This window comes from Malania oleifera, chromosome 2 (assembly GCF_029873635.1).
Source record: "Malania oleifera isolate guangnan ecotype guangnan chromosome 2, ASM2987363v1, whole genome shotgun sequence".
In the NCBI taxonomy this organism is placed as follows: Eukaryota; Viridiplantae; Streptophyta; class Magnoliopsida; order Santalales; family Ximeniaceae; genus Malania; species Malania oleifera.
The window spans coordinates 8,440,254-8,466,095 of NC_080418.1; the positions used below are offsets into that span (position 1 = coordinate 8,440,254).

At 38.0% G+C, this 25,842-nt stretch overlaps 1 protein-coding gene across 10 annotated transcripts in view; it reads left to right on the plus strand.

The window, feature by feature from the left end:
• The window catches only part of LOC131147732 (transcriptional activator FLO8-like), a 37,906-nt gene that overhangs the window by 3,952 nt on the left and 8,112 nt on the right, over positions 1-25,842 (plus strand). For 8 of the 10 annotated variants that reach the window (XR_009134910.1, XR_009134912.1, XR_009134911.1 and 5 more), the window contains exons 5-9: positions 22,939-22,991; positions 23,076-23,285; positions 23,375-23,545; positions 24,493-24,597; positions 24,751-24,980. Coding sequence is in view for 4 of the 10 variants with exons in the window: in XM_058097271.1 (XP_057953254.1) it covers positions 22,939-22,991; positions 23,076-23,285; positions 23,375-23,545; positions 24,493-24,597; positions 24,751-24,980 (769 nt within the window). In the remaining 6 variants the exon portion in view is untranslated. The remainder of the gene's footprint in view (positions 1-22,938; positions 22,992-23,075; positions 23,286-23,374; positions 23,546-24,492; positions 24,598-24,750; positions 24,981-25,842) is intronic. The other 2 variants (XM_058097274.1, XM_058097273.1) reach the window with 1 other exon arrangement.

Below are 25,842 nucleotides of genomic sequence, written 5' to 3' on the forward strand. Positions count from 1 at the left end.
GTATAGATTTTAAAATGCAGTAAGGTCACTTGATCTAAAACTACCCTCGCTTATTTCAAAAAATTTAGATGAAAAAGGGAGGACTATTGTGGATTTTATGTTGGAATGTAATGCTTCATCTAGTGCCTTTTGGGCTACGAACCAGACCTGGATATGTAAGTCTTAACTTGAAGAAATTTGGGGAAATATAAAGATTTCTATGAGCTGTAGTTTCCTTATGTTATTTAGTGATCTCATCATCTAAATCACACTTGCAAAAATAATGTTGTTCTCAAGATTATGAAAGTAGGCATGTTCCCTGCCTTAAGGTTTACGAGTGTTCTAGATCTTCCCTATGATCTTGTAGGGGTGGCCTCGCTCTACACTCCTGTAGGTGAACCCATCAAGTGTAATTGCTGACTAGGTACATCACCTGTTGGATACTCTAATAAAACAATAACTTTGCCTTTATCTTAATTGTCCAGCATTGATTTCGCCAGAAACTTGAAGTCCCTTCATCGTCTGAAGCTGAGCTCTTGAGCGAACACACTTGCACGTGCACAAGACATGGTGAAAGAGGGGAGAAGCCTACTCCCCTCTATGCATAGCCTCCTAGTTTTTTCCTTTCCCATGATATACCCCAATAACATAACAATGCGCACTAGGTCATCATTAACTTGTTCTTACCCTTATGGACCTACTTCATGGTATCTCAAATCACATAGATTGGGTTTATGTGTTGACAATTTAGAGACGGAGGAGAGAAGAAGAAAAGAAGAGAAGAAGAGAAGAAAAGAAGAAGAGAAGTAAAGAAGAAGAAAGTGAGAGAAAGGAGGAGGCAGCAATATTTGTTGAAATCTCGAGTATCCTTGGGTATATTGAGTAAATTAGGAAAGTAGTAAATATAGAAGATTGTATATTATTCTGTAGGAAGATTGTTTACTTATTTAGAATCTTTGATCGTATTATATATTATAAGATTGGGATGTACAAATTATTCTATTGAAGAAATACAGAAATTGAATTCTATCTTCATAGTATCAGAGCTAGGGTTTCTAAACCTTAGCTAACTATGGCCAGCGGCACCGTCAACAGCAGAGGATCGATTTCCTCTGAAAATCTCGATAGAGACTCGGAAGCCACATCCATTGGGGGTTCGAATGGGCTAGAAAGCTCAGCCTTTCCACTCGTAGTGGAGAAATTAAACGGAAAAAATTTTCGGGAGTGGGCTCAATCCATCAAATTGGTGATTGAAGGAAAAGGGAGGTTAAGATACCTTATCGGCGAAAGGAAGAAACCAACCTCTACTGATGTTGTAGCCTTGCAGAAATGGAGGTCCGAAAACTCCATGGTTACTGCTTGGCTCGTAAACTCAATGACGCTGTCAATTGGGAAGATCTACTTGTTCTTGCCAACGGCGAAGGACGTCGTATTCCGACGTCGAGAGTTACTCTCAGATCTTTGAGATAAATACCCGACTGTGGTAGATGAGGCAAGGCGAGAGGGACGTTACCGAGTACTTCATGGAGATGGCCCATCTCTGGCAGGAGCTCGATCTGAGCATCAAGGAGGAGTGGGAATGCTCTTGCGACAGCACACGCTATAAGAGACGACTTGAGAACGAACGGGTCTTCGAGTTCTTGACCAACCTCAACCGTGATCTAGACGACGTGCGGGGAAGAATCCTTGGCCAATGACCCCTGCCATCGACCCAGGAGGTGTTCGTAGAAGTGAGGCATGAGGAGAGTAGAAGACACGTGATGCTGAGACCACCGATGGGCCATATTGGGCTTGAAGTCTCGGCCCTAATTTCAAAAGGCCCTACGGGATTTGGGCAAAAATCACAAAAGGGAAAATTATGGTGCGAGCACTGTCATAAGCCAAGTCATTCAAAAGATACCTACTAGGAGATTCATGGAAAGCTTGCAGATTGGAAGCCGAGGCAATATCAAAAAAATCGTGGCTATCAGGCTACTACCGATAATTCAACTGAGAAGTCCTAAGGCAAGAAAAATAACAATATGACTCCAAGTGGTGTATTTAGTCCAGAGCTGTTGGACCAGCTATATAAAATGTTTTCCCGATCAATTCAAACATCGGGTCAATCTTCCACTGGTTCTTTAGCCCACCGAGGTAATTTTTTATCAGCTTTAAATTCTATATCCCACTACAAACCACCATCGATAATTGACTCGCGTGCCTCTGATCATATGACTAATTCTTATCAATTGTTCTTATCCTATTCACCATATACTAGAAATCTGAAAGTTTAAATTGCAGATGGATCTCTCTCACCGGTTGCAGGCAAAGGAAGTATTTGCATATCTCATTCTATAACTTTAAAATCTGGCCTGCATGTCCCTAAGTTATCTTGCAATTTGTTATCCATTAGCCAGTTGACAAAAGATTCCAATTGCTCTGCTAAATTTGTTTCATCTCACTGTGTTTTCTAGGACCTATCACTAGGGAAGACGATTGGCAGTGCTAAGGCGTTTGAGGGACTCTACTACTTTGAAGAGGCAAATACGAGTGAACAATGTAATATTGCAATTTGTGATTTTGCTTCTATTTCTAGAGATAGTGAACTTTTGATATGGAATTCTAGGATGGGTCATCCAAATTTTCAATATTTAAGACGTTTATTTCCTTCCATTTGTTCAAATAAAACGTCTTCTGATTTTCAATGTGAAGTTTGTGAGCTTGCAAAACACCAGCATAATTCTTTCCCAAAATCCACATACAAACCATCCCGCCCATTTACTATGATTCACAGTGATTTATGGGGGCCCTCATGCTCCCCTAATCGCATTCATACTAAATGGTATGTTACTTTTATTGATGATCATACTCGTATTTGTTGGGTTTACTTGTTGAAAGATAAAACTGAAGTCCGTTCTTTTTTTGTCAGTTTTTACTCCATGATTCAAACACAATTCCAAATTCGCATTCAAATTTTATGTACTGATAATGGTACAAAATATTTTAATGATATCCTGAGACGTTATCTTCAAGAAAATGGAATTGTTCATCAGAGTTCTTGTGTGGATACCCCTCAACAAAATGGGGTTGCTGAACGAAAAAACAGACATATATTTGAAGTAGTTCGGGCATTGATGTTCACTACAAATATGAAAAACTATTTTTGGGGAGATGCTATCTTAACAGCTACACATCTCATTAATCGAATGCTGAGTTGAGTTCTTTCTTTTGCCACTCCTCTCTAGAAATTTTAGGAACATTTTTTTACCTCTCGACTCCACTCCAATCTCTCTCTGAAAATCTTTGGATGTACTGCATTTGTTCATGTTCATGCTCACAGTCGGGATAAATTGGAATCTCGTTCCATTAAATACGTCTTTATTGGTTACTCTCCTATCCAGAAAGGCTACAAATGTTATGAACCTGTCTAAAAAAAAATGTTTGTTAGCCTTGATGTCACGTTCTTTGAAACCACTCTTTATTTCCCAAAGCCTTCTTTTCAGGGGGAGAAGTAGAGTGAATATCGGTTCTTTTATTTCTCTACTACTGAATTTGTGCCATCTAATGAGTCTCCTATTGAAACATTCCCTGACCCATCTACTGAGTCTCCCATTGCTGAGCCTCCCATTGCATCATGTCTTGACCTGTCATATACAAATGATCACTTAAACTCAAGGGGAGATGTAGAAAAACAAAAGGAAATACTTGTTTACTCAAGAAAGCAAAAAACAAAGAATAGGGAGAATCTCATACCTGAGGCACCAAAAGAGTTGGAACCGGTGATAGTTCCGAGCAACCACGAGTCCACGCCCAGTCTCGATCAGGTAATCAATGACCATGAGCTTTCTTCTGATAAGTCTGCACCTGATGACATCAATTTACTCATTGCAGTCAGAAAACAAACTAGGTCATGTACTCTATATCCCTGGTCGAAATACATGTCTTTTAAATCTCTGTCTACAGGGTATTGTGTTTTTACCTCTAACCTTGATAGGATGAAAATTCCAAAGAATATCCAGGAAGCCTTGGAGATTCCTGAATGGAGGGAAGTTGTCATGGAGGAAATGTGGGCCCTGAAAAAAAATGGAACTTGGGACGTTATGAATTTTCCGAGAGGAAAGAAACTAGTAAGCTGCAAATGGGTCTTCACAATGAAATATAAAGCTGATGGGACAATTGAACGGTATAAAGCCCGACTTGTTGAAAAAGGGTTTACACAGACCTATGGTATTGACTACACGGAGACATTTGCACCAGTGGCAAAATTGAATACATTCGGGTCCTCCTGTCCTTGGAAGCCAACTTAGATTGGCCACTACAACAACTTGACATTAAGAATGCATTTCTAAATGGCGAGTTAGAAGAAGAAGTCTACATGACGATACCACCAGGTTTCAGTAAGAATGGTGAAGAAAATAGAGTATGCAAACTCAAGAAGTCATTGTATGGACTCAAACAATCTCACAGAGCATGGTTCGATAGATTTGCAAAAGTGATTAAAAATCAGGGATAATGACAAGGACAATCAGATTACACTATGTTCTTCCAACAGTCTGAAAGTGGTAAGAAAACAATTCTGATAGTATATGCTAATGATATAATCCTAACTGGAGATGATACAGTGGAGATGAAGGATTAAAGAAAGTCCTAGCTACTAAGTTTGAAGTTAAAGACCTGGGACAAATGCAGTACTTCTTGGGAATGGAAACTGTTAGATCAAAAAAGGGTATCAGTGTCTCTCAGCGAAAGTATATTCTTGATCTCCTAACACAAATTGGCATGCTTGGTTGCAAACCTAGTGAAACTCTGATTGAAGCGATAAAGAGGGTTGAAGAATGTAGGATACCAGTTGAAAAAGAAAGGTATCAGAGATTGGTTGGTAAACTAATTTACCTATCGCATACCAGGCCCGACATTGCATTTGCAGTAAGTGTGGTAAACCAACACATGCATTCACCGAAAAAGACTTACCTAGATGCTGTGTATAAGACCCTTAGGTACCTCAAGGGTTCTCCAGGCAAAGGACTTTTCTTCAAAAAATGTGAAAGCAAGGGAGTAGAAATCTTCACAGATGCGGATTGGGCAGGATCAACGGAAGACAGAAGGTCTACCACTGGATATAGCACCTTTGTATGGGGAAATTTGGTAACTTGGAGGAGCAAAAAACAGAATATAGTGGCTCGAAGCAGCGCTGAAGCTGAATTCAGAGCAGTTGCACAAGGAATATGTGAAGGACTGTGGTTACGGAAACTCTTAGAAGAGTTACAAATTTATGTGAAATTCCCTATCAAACTCTAATGTGACAACAAAGCAACCATTAGTATCTCTCTCAATCCAGTTCAACATGACAGGACTAAACATGTGGAAGTAGATCAACATTTTATCAAAGAGAAGGTTGAAGAAGGAACCATTTGTATGACTTATGTACCTACCAAGGAACAAACTGCAAACATCTTTGCTAAAGGGTTAACACGACAGAACTTTGATGATTTCATTGGCAAGTTGGATATGATTAATATTTATGATCCAACTTGAGGGGGAGTGTTGAAATCCCGAGTATCCTTGGGTATATTGAGTAAATTAGGAATGTAGTAAATGCAGAAGATTATATATTATTCTGTAGGAAGATTGTTTACTTATTTAGAATCTTTGATTGTATTATATATTGTAAGATTGGGATGTACAAAATATTCTGTTGAAGAAATACAGAAATTGAATTTTGTCTTCAGTATCCTAGAGAGTTATGTAAAACTCTAGGTTTGTCCTCTTATGGACCTACTTCATGGTATCTTAAATCACATAGATTGGGTCACCATCACTATTAACCTTGATTATATGTTGAAAAGTTAGAGATGGAGGAAAGAAGAAGAAGAAAAGAAGAAGAAAGTAAGAGAAAGGAGGAGGCAGCAGTATCCTAGAGATTGACGTACAACTCTAGATCTTCCCTCTTATATATTAATAATAATAAAATCCATAAGGACAAAAATACCCCCACTCACACAACCTAATTGCTGCAACAACCTGCTCTCTTTCTAACATTCTCCCTCAAGCTAGAGGTGTATAAATGTCACCCTCCCCCAACTTGTCACAACCATTAGACAGGCAGGATTAAATAAAGGTTTTGTGAAAACATCCTCTTACTGATCCTTGGATTTCACAAAAGGATTCCTCACAACCTTCTTCAGTGCAGCATTCCTCACAAATGACAATCAAAATTCAAAGTGCTTTGCCTCTTATGGAATACTGGATTGCTAGTGATATAAATGGCAGCTTGATTATCACAAAGCATATCCATCCGCTTTGTTACTAAAAAACCCCATCTCTGATATAAGAGATTTTAGCCACATAAGCTCACTCACAATATGAGCCACTGCTCGGTATTCTGCTGCAGCACTAGATTTGGCTATAATAATTTGTTTCTTGCTATGCTAGGTAACAAGATCACCTCTCTCAAATGTACAATATCTATTAGTTGACCTTCAATCATTAATAGAGCCAGCCTAATCTGCATCAGAGTATCCGATGGTCCAACTAGTTTTATTACATTTATATATCAAACCTTTGCCTAGAGAGCCTTCGAGATACCGTAAAATCCTATAAAGAGTATCTCAATGTGGTTGTTTGGGTTTTCCACTAACTGACTCACCACCTCTACTGCAAAAGATATGTCATCTCTAGTGACAATCAAGTAGATCAACTTGCTAACCAACTGTTTATATCAACGCTTGTCTTAGAATTCCAGTCCAACATCCATAGATAGCTTGATGTTAAGATCCATAGGGATATTAGTTGGTTTAGCTCCTAACAAACCAGTCTCACTTAGAAAGTCCAGTGCATATTTTTGCTGAGACAGACTCAACCATTTCCTACATCATACAATCTCAATACCAAGAAAGTAACGTAGAGCACCTAAGTCCTTGATTTTAAATTTAGCTTGAAGCCAACTTAACATCTGCAATCCCACTATGGTCACTGCTAGTGATGATGATATCATCAATATAAACTACTAAAAGTACCACATGTACCTCTGCGTTGGTCTCACAAGGCTTAGAATCTTGTTTTGATGATAACAATGCAAAGGAACTTAACATATTTGGTTAAGTGAAGTTGCAAGACTCAAGAGTGTTGATAAAAGACCAAGGTCAAGTGCTTGAAAAGTCCATTGAAAGCTTGTACTTAAAGCTAGAAGAACTTGATGAAGTATGTACTTAAGTCAATAAGTTATGAAGGAAGTCAAAACAAATACATGAAGATATTGAAAGCAAAGCAAATACATGAAGATACTGAGAGCAAAGCAATTACATGAAGATTTAGCGCTTAGAAAGTTATAGTCTTTTAAGAAGTCTCATGTAAGTACTTCAAATGATTTCAATATGGATGCATGAAGCTCTTAGGTTAATTATTTGGACCTAGATACCTTTTAAATTACTTGGAAAATATTTTTATAAGGTCAAAAGTTATTTCAAAAAGGTTAAAATTATTTTTGGAATGAAAAGCACCAAAACAGGATTCTCCAAATTCCCTTCTTTTTTTTACATCTGCATGGATGAGCACGTTTCTCTATCAAACATTCCTTATCTTAAAAAGTGTTCAACATGAAAGTTGTGGGATTTTTTCTTAGCTTTCTGTTGATACCAAGAATGGCCAATTTGGAGTTGTATAGAAAAAGTTATGACCAAAATACTGAAGGGTGGTCGAAACTGATAGGCACCTCACAGATCCTTCTCAAGCGACTGACTGAACATACTCAGGCTCCTGACACAGCACTGACTTTTGAAATACGCTCATGATCTTAAATTTCCACGAAATTGTGGAAATTTCCGTCGAAATTTCCTATTTTTGTCACCTTTGAAATCGAAATGGCAGTCGATTTTTGTCTTGCATATTTTCCGTCAAAATCTCAACGAATCATCCGAAATTTATCGAAACCTCAAAATTTTAGCGAAATTTGTCGAAATTTTAACTATACAATGAAATTTCGTTGAAATTCAAACGAGAGATTCAAGAGTGAAGTGAAATTTCTTTTTTAATTTATTTTATTTAAACAAAAGGTTAACACAAGTGCTTTTGAAATTATATGAAAAAATAAACTTATAGTAATATTTTATTTAACCATTCATGTCTAAATTATCAATATTTGTATAATAAATAATATTTAAATGAATTATTAATTTCATTTGCATTAACTGAATCTATTTAATGTACATTATCTTACAAACATGTTTGATACACATACTATTTTACAACTTTTCCACCCTATACAAAACATAGATGTATTTAATTTGTAATATATTAGTCTTAAAACTTATATTATTATATTTGTTAACCATTTCTAAAGTTTCACAAAGAATTCCATGTTTTACTACTAGTTTTCGTTATTTTTTCAAATTGAAATCGAAATTGACATCGAAATCGAAATTTTCGTTCTTTTGGAGCTTCAAAATTTGAGTCAAAATCGAAATTTAAGACCTTGAATACACTGGATTTTTAAGTGATAGGCGCTGGACACTTTTTGATAGGCGACTGATCTTCGTAAAATTCAAATTTTAACAGTTACGAAACTTTCCAAAAGTGATTTCTTGCCCACCAAAGTTTGTGAAAACTTGGGGAATACTCCAAGCAACTTGGGCAACACGAAAAATACTTTTTAAACCCTATAAATACATGCTAATCTCAAGGGATTACATACACCAACAAAGATAAAAAATCAGCTATTGATCAAATTCTTTCACATTCAAAGAGTTCTGGTTGAATATTTTATGAGAAGCTATTTTCTGAGTATTTGCTGAATTAAAGCTTGAGGTTCTTGTGCTCTAACTGAGATTTCTTCAAATCTAAAGAACCTCGGTGATAAATTCTTGAGCTTCATATTTCTATATTGAATTTTCATTGAAGTATATTGTGCTATTCAATTGTACTAATTTGCTCTTATTGAGAGTTGTTCTTGTACACAAGGCTCTTTTTTGTGTTATTGTTTTGACAGTTTAGGTTGTTGAATTGTTGTACCAAGCGTGGGGTATCGCTTGGAGAGGAGGGCTCCATCCTACTTGAAGGAGTGTGTAAAAGGTTTGCTCTGCCCGGTTAAGGGAGTGGTATAGTGAAATCGTTGGGGTGGTTTACCTCAGGTGAGGTCGTAGGCGGGTATAGCCGAACCTCGTAAAATCTCTTGTTTTTCTCTTCCCTAATCTCTTTAATTTTCTGCATATATATAAATTGCGTGTATGTTTACTTAATTGTTGAAAATTAATCTGTTATTGGGAATTGAGGAAACTTTGGTTTAAGGGAATTCGTTGATTGATCTTTTGCGGAAACCTCAAAGGGAGTACGTTGATTAATCTTTTGCAGAAACCTTGATTAAAGGAAGTGTGTTGATTGATAAGTATCAAAACTCATTAACTTACTGATTTGTTTCATACTTAAATTCAAAGTCTGAATTTTGGAAGCTTGCTGAAATCTTTATTTTATTTTATTTTTTGGATTACGCATTGGGTATCCACGTGTCCGTTTTACGGTCCACGTGACTAATCCTGCGCCCCTTGAAGTTGACCCCACAACTCCAAAGGGAGGGTAAATTCAGGAGTCCAGGGGTGGAAACGAATCCGGGAGGGTTTGAAATCTTTATTTTGATTCATATTGTGAAATCAGCATACTATAACTTTATTGATTGGTTGATTAAGTTTTTTGATTCATATTTTAGATCAGCTGTGTCTTCACCTCAAAGGTTTGAACTTGAAATTGAATATTGGATATTGATTTCAATCAAGGAGTTGATTGGATTAAAATTTCTAAATTTTTGAATATTTAATCTTGTTTAATAAATCATTCTATTGAAACAAGATTAAAAGAAAATTCAAGATTACTTATCGATATTGTCTTTGAAGTATACTGAAAAGAAAATCTTATCTAAATTTTTATCTGTTAAAATTTTGAAAGTTGAATTAGCAATATCATCTCTTGTTGATAAGAATTGATTGGAGAGTGTGATTGCTGAATATATATATATATATATATATATATATATATTTGTTGAATCAAAACTAAAATTGAAGAAGGGTTATACTTAACTAAAAGTTTACAAAGAAAATTTTAAAACCCAATCCACCCCCCTCTTGGGAGTACACCTTACTTCTCACTCTGTTTTGCAAACAAACACCGAATGATCAAAATAGCACTGGATGAAGCCAAATGTATGGACCCCACACTAAATTTGTCAAACCAAGATTGAGGAGATTGCTTAAGACCTAAGACCATAAATGGCCTTATACAACCTACATGCTTTGCCATGGTCCCCCTAAGCAACATTCCACTGAGGTTGATTCATGTATACTTCTACCTGTAAATCTCCATGTAAAAAGGCATTCTTCACATCCAAATGGTATAAGGGCTAATCAAAATTAACTATGAATGAGATCAACACAGGAACAAAGTTTAGTTGAGCAACCGGAGGGAAGGTTTCAGAATAATCAATACCATATGTTTGGGTGTACCCCTTGGCAACCAGTGGAGCCTTAAGTCGTTCAATAGAGTCGTTAGGAAGATATAGTGTAGATCCAACGACACCTAACCAAATCCTTATCGGGAGAAAGATCCACCAAGTCCCATGTCCCTTGAGTGGTCAAAGCATCCATTTCTACATCCATTGCATGCTTCCACCTAGGGTTGGCAAGCGCTTCAACATGTGAGGAAGGAACAAAACAGAGTAAATAGACAAGTTGGGGAGGTGAAGAATTGAAACATAATAAAGAATTGGATCAATAACTAAGTACTGGGTACATATTCAAGTACCTTTTCGGTGAGCAATGGGAAAATCCAAGTCACATTGGGATGGATCTTCAGAATTAGAAGTCGAAACAGTGATGGGAAGAATAGGCGGTTGCATGGTGGTAATGATGTCTGTGCTTGCTTTTTGTCGTTTATAAAACCTCAATTGTTTATCTTTGTTTGTGTATGATGAATTTGGATAAGGAATTGAAGTTTTTTGGATAAGGATAACAGAAGGAATTGGAGGATCAACACGTGAGGGGGAATCAAAAATCATTGATGGACTCAAAATAGATTCATCAAAGGGGGACCTTGCATAGAGAAATAAGGTGTCCCTTCAAAAAAGGTGACATTTGCGCTAACATATTTCCTGCAAGTGTAGGGATCATAACATTTATAACCTTTCTAAGTTCTTGAGTACCTGACAAGGACTCATTTAAGACCATGCAGAGAGAATTTGTCATGTCCAATGTGTGGAACATGACCAAAACATGTGCAACAAGACATGAGGCACAACAGGGAATGTGGATGTTTTTGGGTACACGATGGAGAAACGTTTTTTCCCTTAGAACACTGGAGCGCATCCTATTAAGCTAAAAATAAGCTGTAAGAAGAGCATTAGTCCAAAAAGTTTTAGGTTCATGCATATAAAGGAGGAGAAATCGTGCTATGTCAAGTAAATGTATATTTTTTCTTTCAGCAATTCCATTTTGCTAAAGGGTATGAATACATGATGATTGATGAATAATTCCTTTGGCCAAGTAAAAAGATTGAAGCTCGTTTTGAAGAAATTAAAGTGCATTATCAGATCAAAAAATTTGAATAACAATGCCACACTAAGTTTTTATTTCTTGGTAGAATTGAGTAAATACATTCAAAAATTTTGACCTGACTTTTAACAAAAAAAGTCTAAGTTGTATGCGAAATATCATCCACAATTGATGGTTTCTTCCTGCAGCCTAGCTTCCTTGTTCTTTGCTTCACCATGCTTTCCCGGCGCATGCGTTCCACTCAATATGAGCCACGTATCCAACAATCTTCACCTTGGCGAATATTCACCAAGTAGGAGAAATATGAAAGCATAACCCACTGCTCCACCTAGGATAGTAGATTGGGATTGCCTCTCGTCTAGCAGCTGGAGACGTTGATCAAGCCCAAGCAATGCTTGATCTTGTTTGTTGTGACAAACTTTGTCAACATATTAGCTACATTCTCAGACGTGTGAACCTTCTCAAGTAGAAGTTCAACTAAAGCAACTAGTTTCGTGATCTTGTGAAACCGCACGTCAATGTGCTTTGTCCTCGCATGATACACTTGGCTCTTCGCCAAATAGATGGCACTCTAACTATCACACTGCAGCCGAACTCCACCTTGTTGGACACCCAACTCTTTGACCAATCTTGTAAGTCACAACGCTTCCTTGGCAGCCTCAGCCACTGCCATGTACTCTGATTCAGTAGTAGATAAATCAATGAGCGACTGCACCATAAACCTCTAACAAATAGGTCCTCCCACAAGGGTGAATACATACCCTGTGGTAGACCTCTTGTCATCCAAGTCTCTTACGTAGTCAGCATCCACATACCCTACCACTGATGGATCACTCTATTGTCTACTGAACATAATGCCATATCCGGTTGTACCCCTTAAGTACCTAAGAATCCACTTGGCTACATCCCAATGTTGTCGACCCGGATTGCTAACCATGCTGACAACTTGTGCTAGGTCCGGCCTTGTACATATCATGGCATAATCAGACACCCCACTGCATTGGCATAGGGGACCTTCGACAAGTCACAAGCCTCATCGTCCGTATTTGGGGACTGGGCGATAGATAGCCTAAAATAACTTGCTAACGGTTTATTCACCGGTTTAGCATTAGTCATGCTAAACCTTTCCAATACCTTCTCCACATAGCCGCCCTGAGGTAACCACAATCTCCCTGCAACTTTGTTCCTACGAATCTACATCCCAAGTATCCTCTTGGTTGCATCCAAGTCTTTCATGTCGAACTCTTTACTCAACAGAGTCTTCAACTAATTCATCTCAGTCATATCCTTCACAGCAATCAGCATGTCATCGACATAAAGCAACAGAAATATGAGAGAACTGTCCTCAAAACTCTTCACATAGACACAACAATTGTACTCACACCTCCTGTAGCCAATATAGATCATATAGGCGTCAAACCATTTGTACCACTGTCTCGGAGACTGCTTCAGCCTATAAAGTGACTTCTTCAGTTTACAAACCAAGTGCTCCTGTTCAGGTTGACAAAACCCTTCTAGCTGTGTCATGTAAATCAACTCCTCTAAATCATCATGGAGGAACGTTGTCTTTACGCCCATCTGCTCCAGATGCATGTCATATTGCACCACCAGTCCCAACACTAGCTTGATGAAAGTGTGTTTGACCACAGGAGAGAAGATTTCATCATAATCAACTTCCTTTCTTTGTGAGTATCCCTTCGCTACCAATCGAGCCTTGAACTTCTTTATTTCTTTTTCTAAAAAACTGCTTCTTTCTTCCCGTAAACCCACTTGCATCCTAGCGTCCTCTTCCCAGCTGGAAGCTCCACCAAATCTCACATCTGGTTCTTATGCAGTGATTCCATCTCCTCCACCATAGCGCCCATCCAACTATTTTTCTCCTGGCTGTGCATCGCCTCTTGAAATGTAGTAGGATCTCTGCTGCTAGTGATAAGTGCATATGACACCAGATCATCAAATATGTACCTGTGGATGGCCTGACAATGCATCTGGGTCTGTCTACAGCTATATAGAGATGCTGCTGGTCTCTCAAGTTAGAGCTCCCCGCACTCTAATCTTTGCCCTGAGTCTCCAACTCCACCTGCACCGCCTAGAACTTCCTGCATTTCTGCCCCAAGTCTCTAACTCCACTTGTGCAACATGCTTATTGCTACTGCAGTTTTTTGACACCTGTTTCTCTTCTTCTTCCCGAGTACGCAGTGACATGGCTTTCTCATCGAAAATCACGTCTCAACTGATCAGCACCTTGTTTGCCACTAGATCCCACAACTTGAACTCTTTCACACCTTTCTAATATTTTAGAAAGATGTACCGTCTAGACTTTGCTTCGAGCTTTAAACTCTCATCACCAGGAATGTGCACATAGGCTGGACAATCAAATACTCTCAAAGCGAAGTAGTCTACCTTGTTACCTGTCCACACCTCCTCAGCAATTTTCCCATCTTGTGATGCCCTTGGTTATCTTTTAACCAAGAAACAAGTCATACTCACCGCCTCGACCCATAAATTCTTAGCGAGCCCAGCATTCAACCTGAGACACCGAGCCCTTTCAACTAGGGCTTGGTTCATCCTTTCTGTCACACCATTTTGTTATGGTGTCCGGAGTACTGTAAAATGTCTCCTTATGCCATACTGCTCGCAAAAATCTTTGAAGCTCGAATTTGTGTACTTAGTTCCATTGTCTATCGTGAGGCACTTTATCTTTCTCCCGGTCTAGTTTTCCACCTCAGCTTTCCACAATTTAGACTTGGAAAACATCTCTGACTTGTGCCGCACGAAGTACACCTGGACCTTCCATGAGTAATCATCAATGAAACTCACGTAGTACATATGTCCACCTCGTGATGCTACCCTCACCGGTCCCCAAACATCTAAATGAACGTAATCGATGATTCCCTCTGTCTTGTGCATGGCTGCCATGAACTGGACCCTATTTTGTTTCCCACTTGCATGATTTGAACCCCTTCAACAGACTTCTCTTGTAAAGTTCCTTCATTCCACACTCACTCATATGCCCTAACCGCATATGCCACAAGGTTGTATCATCCGACTCAGACTCTGCAGCTGCACCTCCACCTACTACTGTAGTACCCAGCAGTGTGTATTTATTCCCCGGTACTCTCAGCCCCTTCATCACAATTAGAACACCCTTACTCACATTCATTTCCCCACTTTCAGACTTGTAACTGAACCCGTTATAGTCTAAAGTGCCTAATGAAATCAAATTCTTTCTCAATTCTGGTATGTGTCTTACCTCACATAACGTCCTCACCACACCATCTTACATCTTGATTCAGATATTTCCCATTCCGAAAACTTTGCATTCAACATCGTTTCCCATAAGAACAGAACCAGAATTCACCAATCTGTAAGTGGTGAACCGGTCTTTGTTCGGCATCATATGACAAGAGCACGCTGATTCTAAGATCCAAGAATTTGTGAGACTGTCTTAATCGGATGAAACTGATAGCATATCACTATCACTGCTCCCAAAGTCTCTTTCTTCCGCTACGTTTGTTGTGTTTGATGAACATTCTATTTTTAGCATTCCCCTTCTTCCTCACTGGGCAATCAAGTTTTATGTGCTTCTTTTTCCTGCACTTAAAACACCGCTCATCCTTCCTCTTCCTGGAATTGGATCGAGCCCTATTGTTACTCGGTCCACCCTAGAACTTGCCCCTTCCACAATCCTGGTTCCCCTTCACCATGAGTCCTTCACCTTGTGAACTCTCATCGCTAGCCTTCTTCCTCTAATGGAAACTTTGCAATGCACTTGTGATATCTTCCAACTTCAGGGTTTCTTTCCCCCATATTAGAGTCGTAACCATATTCTCATACGTAAGAGACATAGGTAGGGAATTCAGCAGCATCAATGCTTTGTCTTCATCCTCGAACTTCACATCAACCCGCTTCATATCACTAATGATCTGATTGAATGCGTTGATATGTTGATTCAAATCCGAACCCTTTGCCATCTTAAGCCTATAAAGTTTTTGCTGAATATATAAATTGTTTTTCAATGACTTGGACATATACCGACTCTCCAGTTTCATCTAAACTGCTGCTGGAAATTCCTCATCGATGACATGATACATCATGTCATCAGTTAGAAAAAGCCTGATAGTAGCCACAGTCTTCGCTTCCAACTCCTTCCAACTCGTGTCATCCATGTCTTCTGGCTTCCTTCCGTGTAATGCCTTCACCATACCTTGCTGCACCAACATGTCCTTAACCCTCATCTACCAAAGTCCTAAATTCCCCATTCCATAGAAATTACCAATATCGAACTTTGCAGAAGAAATTCCAGAAGCCATTATAACCTCAGGATCTGATACCAATTTGTTGTGTAGAGTGGTAGTATACCAATGCGTAGCGAAAAAACACAAATTGAATCCAGAACAAGCAATGCAGCAACTAACGATGAATATACGGAAATAATCAATCATAAAGAGAATAAAATAAAGCAATAAGAACACACGACACAAGAAATTACGTGGTTCGGCAATGTGTCTACATCCACGGGAGCAAACGGCTGATTTTCACTATCAATCGTCAAAGCTTATACCAAGGGATACAAAATATTGTTTATATTCTAACCCTATGCGTACAGAAGACTTAAAATGCGTCTAAAACACTTTTGTAGCAAATCCCAAAAGAAAATCCTCCAAATCTCCCAATCTACTGGTCTTCCGATTAAAAATCTATGATTTGCGCCAAACGAAACCATCGATAGTTTCAGCAAACTGTCGATGGTTTAATACTGAGAACCGTTCCCCTGCAGATTGAAACCGTCAACGATTTTATCTCCCAAGACCAAAACCGTCAATCATACCATCGACTAAACAGTCGATGGTTTCTTCCTACAGCCTAGCTTCCTTGTTCTTTACTTCACCATGCTTTCCCGGCGCATGCGTTCTACTCAATATGAGCCACATATCCAAATCGTCAACAGTTATCTCCTGAGACCAAACTGTCGCTCCTACCGTCAACCAAATAGTCGACGGTTTCTTCCTACAACCCAGCTTCCTTGTTCTTTGCTTCACCATGCTTTCCCAGTGCATGCGTTCCACTCAATATTAACCACATATCCAATGATCTCCACCTTGGCGAATATTCACCGCTTAGGAGAAATATGAAAGCATATCCCACTGCTCCACCTGGGACAATATATTAAGACCGCCTCCTTTCTAGCACCTAGAAACATTAATTAGGTCCAAGCAATACTTGAACTTGTCCGTTGTGATAGACTTTGTCAACATATCAGCTGCATTCTCAAAAGTGTGAACCTTCTCAAGTAGAAGTTCACCTGAAGCAATTGGTTCCCTGATCCTATGAAACCGCACATCAATGTGCTTTGTCCTCGCATGATACACCTGGTTCTTCGCCAAATAGATGACACTCTGACTATCACACTGCAGCCGAACTCCACCTTACCGGACACTCAATTCCTTGACCAATCTTGTAAGCCACAACGTTTCCTTGGCAACCTCAGCCATTTTCTTGTACTCTGATTCAGTAATAGATGAAGCAACGAGTGACTGCACCATAGACCTCCAAAAAATAGGTTCTCCCACAATGGTGAATACGTACCCTATGGTAGACCTCCTGTCATCCAAGTCTCCTGCGTAGTCAGCATCCACATACCCTACCACCGCTGGATCACTCTGTTGTCTGCTGAACATAATGCCATATCCAGTTGTACCCCTCAAGTATCTAAGAATCCACTTGACTACATCCCAATGATGTCAACCCGGATTCGAAAAGAACTTGCTTACCTCGCTGACAACTTGTGTCAGGTCTGGCCTTGTACGTACCATGACATACATCAGACACCCCACTACACTAGCATAGGGGACCTTCGACGTGTCATGAACCTCATCGTCCGTCTTTGGGCACTGGGCGGTAGACAACCCAAAATGACTCGCTAACGGTGTACTCACCGGTTTAACATTAGTAATGCTAAACCTCTCCAACACCTTCTCCACATAGCTGCCCTAAGATAACCACAATCTCCCTGCAGTTCTGTCACTGCGAATCTCTATTTCAAGTATCGTATTGGCCACACCCAAGTCTTTCATGTTGAACTCTTTACTCAACGGAGCGTTCAACTAATTCACCTCAGTCATATCCTTCGCAGCAATCAGCATGTCATCGATATAAAGCAACAGAAATATGATAGAACTATCCTCAAGACTCCTCACATAGACGCAGCAATTGTACTCACACCTCCTGTAGCCAATATGGATCATATAGGCGTCAAAACTGTTTGTACCACTGCCTTAGAGACTGCTTCAGCTCGTAAAGTGACTTCTTCAGTTTACAAACCAAGTGCTCCTGTCCAAGTTGGCAAAACCCTTCTGACCGTGTCAAATAAATTAGCTCCTCTAAATCACCATAGAGGAACACTGTCTTTACGTCCATCTACTCCAGATGCATGTTGTATTGTGCCACCAATCTCAACACTACCCTAATGGAAGTGTGCTTGATACCTTTGAAAAATTTCAATAATTTGATCAATGCATTTTGAGCGATCCTGATTAGGACTTTGTGTATAAATGCTAAGTCTACACACAACATATGCAATGTTAGGGATGAGTATAGTTTATCAGGTGCACTATGAATAACTTGAGCACATTTTGATTCCATCATTACCTCTATTTTTCTTTAGTTGAGTACTATCATCATAAGGTGTGGACATAAGTTTATAATAAAAAATGTCCAAATTCTTTAGAATTCTCTCCTAAGAAAACATTAAGCCATTATCAAGATATTTATGCCAATCAGATCGGCCTCTCTCTAATTCTACTTGTGAAATAAGATGGATGAGAATCTTTTGGTGTTTTGCACAATCGCTATAGTTGTTTAAAAAATAAGGATGCTATCTGCACATAAACTGATTATGCCCTAATTACTATCTTCTATTTTGGTATTACACATTTTTCGAACCCCATAATTGAGAAACCAATTAGGTAGTAACACGACCAAGTTTTTTATGCCATTGTATTACAGCATGCTTCAACCAATATAGTGATTTTACAAGTTTGCAAGCCACCCACCCTTAAGTTGTAGCATATATATTTCTTCTTCAAGGTTCCTATATAAAAGGCTATCTTTACATCCATTTGGTATGAAAGTGGGGTGAATTGGGTTTATAAAAATTCTTTTAAGTGTTTTTTAGAATTTTCAACCTTTTGTAAACTTAAGCAAACACACAAGAATGACTTAATTTTAAATCAACCACAATCCAAACACAAGCCAAATACCAATCACAAACCAAACAATAATCAATCAACCAATCACAACACTTAACCAAATTGTGAAAGCTTGCAACACTTTCTTATTTCAATGTTTGCCAAATTTTAGTTTGTAGCCCTGTATGAATGATTTTTTAAGCGCTTCTTTAAATCAAGATTTCCGCAAGCGATTAATTAACGTACTCCCTTTAAGGTTTCCGCAAACGATTAACCAACGTACTTTCTTAAATTAAAAGGTCTTCTCAATCTCAGTTTTCAGAAATCCTGCACTTTGAAACACAATTTGTATATGCTGAAATTTAAATAGAAAAGGGTAGAGAGAGTAAAACCGAGATTTTTTACGAGGTTCGGCTTATCCGTAGTCTATGTCCTCGCCTTAGGCAAGACTACCTAAGGATTCCACTAACACGTTCCTTTGCGGGCAGAACAAACCGTTTACAATCCTCCTTCAAGGTGGAACCCCCTCTCCAAGCGATTCCCTATGCTCGGTTACAACGATCTAATCACTTGAACTGTCAAAGAAACAAGAAACAAGAAACGATTTCTTTTGTACAAAGAAAGCTCTCAGATAGAGCTGGTTAGTACAATTGAAAGCACTATATACTTCAATAACAAATATCAAAAGAAATAGAATTGAAGCTCAAAAACAAATTCTCTGGATTTCTTCTTTAGACAAGGATCAGCAATTCAGATGTTAGAGCTCAGAGAAGATTGATTGAAGACTCAGAGAAACTCAGCGATTCTCAGTTTGAAAGAGTGAGCAAGAGAGCTTTGAGAGAGCAAGAGAGCTTTTAGCTTAAGAGCAGATTTTCAATGCTTGGTTTGAGTTTGATTAGAGAAAACATGTATTTATAGGCTCAAAAAGGTTAATTCGTGTAGCCCAAGTTTACTTGGAGTGTTTCCCAAGTTTTTACAAAATTTGGGGCACAAGAAACTTAAATTTGAATTTTAAAAATTTTAAAAAAAATAGTCGTTAACAATGTTCAGGCGCCTGAAGTCCCAGGGTCAGTCGCCTGAGGTTCCTTAAAACTGTGAATTTTCAACTGAAAATAGGGTCAGGCGCCTGAGGTGACCAGGGTCAGTTGCCGGAGCCTACACTGCCTCTTTAGAAATTTTTCTAGGAAAATCTTCAGGCGCTTGAGCTTATTCTTTAGTCGCTTGAGGAAAATCTTCAAGAGCCTGAGCTTATTCTTCAGTCGCCTGAACAGATAAAAATTTTGATTTTCAGGTTATTTTTCAAAACCACTTAGCCCTCTTGCTTTGTCACTCTAAAAGAACATTTTACGGGGTTTTTAAAACAAGGTTTGTAAGTCCATGACAACCCCTAATGAGCTTCAAACCATTTCCACATGATATTTAGTAAGAAATACTTACATAGGTTATCCTAAAGCCTTAATCACTCTAAGCTTGTAGTCTTCATATGAGTCTTTGCTTTGAATCCTCTTAGACTTTGAGTTTGAGTCAACTTTAGGTTTCCACATGCTTTTATCATTTTGGGTCCATTTGAGCTTCCTTTGGATCACTTTGAAGATGAGTGTGGCTTTGTAGTACTTTTTGATCTTTTGAACTTTGTCTTTCAAGCTTTCTTGAAATGTTATCACTTAACAAAAACATGATAAATCAACCTTTATTTGTTATCATGGAAACAAGATTCGAAAGTCATGTTAGGCCAACATTGTAGATTACAACTTTATGTATGGAGGGTTTGGAGGTTAAGGCAATTAAAACCTTAATTGGAGACAGTTTTTCTATGAGAGCACAAACGTTGAAGTAATCCACATTCTTGTTTTGGGTATATCCCCTCTCTACTAATCTGGCCTTAAATTTATCAATGGACCCACCGGTTTGAATTTCTTTTTGAATATCATTTACACACTATGTGCTTAGCTCAGGACAGTAGATCCACTTTTTCATGTTTGCTATTTAAGGCATCTTTGCAGAAGAAAACACCAGGTGATGATACAACTTCTTTGTAAGTTAATAGGTCATTATCTACAAGGAAGGCAATTGATTATTAATAGGTCCCCAATAAAAATGCCTTAAAGAAAACAAACGAAAATATAATTAAAATAGAAAATCTTCTTCATTCTAGCTACATCAATCACCCTCATTTATAAAAATTCCAACCTTGAATTTTGAAAATCTGAAGGATGAAGTACTGATATTGTGATCAAGCTTGAAGGAGACCTAGAAAAGGTGCCGACTTAAAACAAAAAGGATTGATGGAGAAGAGCTCATGAAGGTGTAGATGGGAAAGTTCACTTGGAATGAAGAATTCAACCAATTGAGGTTTGCAAAGAATGTGGACATGTTGTGAAGCCTGGCCTTGCATTGTGGAGCAAATAAAGGGGAAAAAACTATAAAAAGTAAGTCAATTGGGACTTCAATTTTAAAATGGATGAACCTTGCTTATATTTTTTGAGATGGGAATCAGAGAAAAACCTCTTAAGTAGCCCAAATAAGTGAGATGCCATGACTCATGAGGGATAGTGAATTCAAATATCATGCATTGACAAATGGTAAGAGGATTACATGTTTTTTCCAAGTTTGAGTGCTAAAAGAGAGAGGAAGTTTGAAGAGCCAATCACAATAAAATAGAGAAGTTTGAATTCCATAATTAAACTGGGTATATGTGCTTTTATATCCAAAAGGACAGAGCAGGATTTGGTGATTGGTTCTAGCTCTAGCATCAAGTTGTTGGTTGACTGATAATGTATTGAAAGGAATCATTTTTAGTCTAACTTGCCCTTTAGAGGAGGAGGCTGTCTTATTCCATTAGAAATCCATCATTTACTAGAAAAAAAAATGGTTATAGAACCTAGTCTCCATCTATTCAATATATTTTGATTGGAAACATAAATTGGTCCAATAATTTTTTAGCATTGAAATGACTAACATCCTATCTACTAGCATCGGGGTAGTCTCCATGGGGGCTTGATGGGTGAGTCCCATTTTGACCCAAAAGCTTAAACCTATCGGATCTTGGTCCCAACCATGTATATAAGTACCTATAATCCACTTTGTTTTTCCAACGTGGGACAAACTCATAAGTAGAATTCTCAACAGCCATCCCCTTCACTTGTGAGTTCCAACCACTCCTTGAATGGAAGCTATTCTTGAGCGTTTAGTGTGATGCAACCAATTAGGAGTCATGAATCAACTATGGGAAAGGGCACAAAACCATGGGAGTCCACTCATCACCCCTCCTCTTCCACATGTCTACATTTGGAGAATTTCCCCCTTAAGCTAAAATCATCTCCTTAATAGGAGTAAGCCCAATTCTCCAATAGTTGCTCAAATGGGCCTTACCCCCACTCCTTAAGTGTCTCAGATTGTATTTCACGTGCCTCCAAACCAATCCTATTTCTCATGTCGTCTGACCCTATTTGGATCCATCTGGCTTAGATGATCCTTATTGGCTTGGTCAAACTTGGTCCTCCAACTGTTAGCATATCAGGAGAATTAGCTTCAAACCTCAACTTTACGATGTCACTCACCTAGAGTTATAAACCATTGGCTCTGATACCACTTATTAGTACCTAGAGAGTGTTCATGAGGGCTTGATACACATAGATGAGCACGAACTTGACCCAAAAGCTTAAGCTTATTTGATTTTGGACTCAACCATGTATATAAGTACCCATAATCTACTTAGTTTTCCAATGCTGGACAAACAAGCAGAATTTTCAATATTATCATTAGACCTTTCTTTCATTGGAAAAAAGAATTGCCCATTTTGTGCCTCTCAGGGAGGATACAAACCCTTTTCTATCATCATTCGCTGCACTAGGGAGCATTTTTCCGCCTTCTCTTCATTCATTAGAATCCTGATACTTCTTTTCCCAAGTCATCTAGTCTCACCTTCCATTTGATACATTCATGCACTTTCAGAATGTTGAGCTTTATGTCTATAGTTTGTTGCAACATGATGCCATAAGGGCAACAAAATTGCATATTTTTTCGTTTGGAATCAATTAGAGACGCAATAACTTTGCTCAAAATAGCATCTAATATTTAAATAGATAGCTTTGTCTACGAATAGATGAAAAAAAAATGCTTATGGAATTGATGCCCCAAAACAAATCATTCCTTTGTATTATTATGATTGTATAGTAAATTTTTTTTCCCATATGCTTTTTTTATTCACTGATTTACAGTGTATTTGAGAATTTGAAATCCCATTTTCATATCTACAGGATTGACTGCAATGGGCGACAATCCACTGCCATCTGTGGGGTGGCCTTTGACAGTAAGAAGCTTTATTAGATTCAGTCCATTTACTTTCATTTTGAGTTGTAAATGTTAATCTGATGTTTTTTTTAATCTTGTCAAGGGAGATGTGCAAATGGCACAACATTTTTCATTTTCTCAACATCAAGAAGATTTAGCAAAACTCACCTTGGAGACATCATATCAACAAGGGTTGCCAGCACTCACATCAGAGACATTGTATCCTGCTGGCAACCTTTTCAATTTAAGTGCACAAGAAATAGAAAGTGATGTTCGCACAGCCCTGAGAATAGATAATGTTGTGCCTAAAGAGGTATTCATCTCTGTGTGTATGTGTCTGCGTGCATCCGCACCCAACTTCCTTTTTAAGGTGTTATATTTTTATTTTTGATCGTCTTGTAGGGAATTACACAAATGCCACAACTGTGGGCATCATCCCAAAATCAACAAATGGTACCATCATCCACATCATGGACATTGAATTCCTCAGGAAATTTTTCTGATTTGAATGCTCTAGGAGTATACTCTTCGGTTCACATAGCATCCGGAGTGGATAATGTTTTGTTTGACCAGGTAGTAGGCCCCCATTAAATTTAAGTTGCAATCACACACTCAGCAAACACAATACACACATGGAAGGTTGCCATGTCCAGGTCCATGACTCTTCCCCCCAAAAAGAATAGAAATTCAAAGTGAGAAGGAAGTGTTAAAGCTTGATGTATATTGTTGATCCACAACATAACAGCTTAAGCTTTTAGGTAAAAAGTGGTAATCTAACATGGTATCAGCGCCCGTCTCCAGGAGGTCTTGAGTTCTAATTTTGTTGCCCGCATTTATTTTGTGGTATTTAAAAAAAATTATTGTGTTCCCTATAATGGGTGTTATTTATCATCTCTCCACGTGCTGTTGGGCTGCATGTGTGGGGGAGTGTTAAAGCTTGATATATATTGTTGACCCACAACCTAGCAGCTTAAGCTTTTAGGTAAAGTGGTAATTGAACAGGAAGAAAAAAACTAAGGGATAGTCATTAACTTTTACTTTTTTTACCTTTAGAATTTACATTTTATACTTGGCCAATATTATTTTATTAATATTCTGTTACTTTTATTTATCACTATATTATGTGAGATTTATAACACATGAGAGAGACAAATCTAAACAGAAAGAAGCCCAATCTGGCAAACACTTCCTATAAACAGAATTAAGAAAGTATAAAAGCAAAATTCTAAATGTTAGCAAGGAACATAATTTTAGATTGTGCCAACCAGTATAACAAATTCAGATTGGAAGTGGGTTGTTGAATTCAAAATGGAGTTAAATTTTATGAAATTTGAATCCATAAAAACAAAGCATGGTTTTTGTTTTAGAACCTTGAAATCTTGAAACTTGAAATCTTGAAATCTTGTATATGTAATTATGTATTTTTCCAGAAATATTGCTAATAGTATTTAACTAGATCTATTAGGGAACTTTCTTTTTTTGGTGTTTCTCCTTTCAGTGCATTATTTATATTTTGACAGGGATCTGCAGTAGTACCTCCTGGGATTGAGAATTATGTGTTAAACTCATTTCGGGTGTCAGAACAGCATCAGAATGAATTCAGTGACAGAATACCATTAATTGAGGTAGTTGGTAAAAGAGAGTTTGGTCCAGAAACTCTTTGAGTCTGTTGTGTCATTCGTTTAAATTCTTATGAGAATTATGAGATTTTTCCTATTTTCCGGATGCACTTAAATGCTGGTAATTGTGTGTTTTATTGCATGCTTCAATGGGATCAGGCTAGCAGAATGGGTACTAAGCCATCATATTCTCAATGTGGAAGTGGAGGCATACAAGGAGTTGCTAATTCTCCTGCAGAAGCTTCATCTCAATTTCAAATTCACAATTCCTTCCCTCATAATGCCAATCCATCTTCTTCTTATGCATATGACAGTGAAAATGAAGCATGCAGTTCCATTGGCAACCTGCAAAAATGCTCTGCAGCTTCCAAATGCAAATTCTCTGAAAGGTGAACATCTAGGAGTTTGACTGATGTACGTTCTCTGAAAAATGCAGTTTCATATGGCACTATTAATCTGGTTTTTGGAAGACAATTGAACATGATAGAGACATTTTTCTATCATTATGAGACACCTTGCGATACATTTCAGCTACTATAAATTTCCCGCTTTGGATTATCATTAGATTCTCTCTCTCTCTCTCTTTCTCTCTCTCTCTCTCTCATGGACACACACACAGTGAATTGGATTGAATGCTATTTTATGCTTGCACTTTTACTTTCTTTGCAAAACCAAGCCAAACTAGGACCATGTCATAATAAGTTCTGTTTTCACTTTATACTATCAATAATAATAATACCAATCTATTGTTCTAATTGATTCTGTATGTAGTACAATTGATCAGAGATCTTCTATTCACTCTGAGCTTCTAGTCAATAACATATTTTCTAGTCTAAGCTCTTACATTTGTTTTATAATTTTAGTTTATTTGGTTACTGTCAAGCTAACTGATTAATAGTTGTATTGATTATTCTGTTTAACATTAAGTAACCACATGAAATCAATAGTGATGAGTTACTTAAAAGACAAAAAGCATGTCCCACAATCCCCATTTTCATCAAGGAAAAAATTACTTTGTTGCTTCTTCTTCTGTTTTTTTTTTAAATGTGATATTTTTCCTTCACACGCACATTTACCTTTCTTTTGGTGCATAGCCATAATAGTGCTAAAACCACCCTCCAAAGATGGTTTATCTTAATAGTCTCTCTTGATCAAGATTGCACATTCCCCATTTTCCCTTCTCAAAGATGGTTGTGTTTGATTTATGACAATCAAGCATGCACGAAACAACAAATTCTGGAATAACAAACT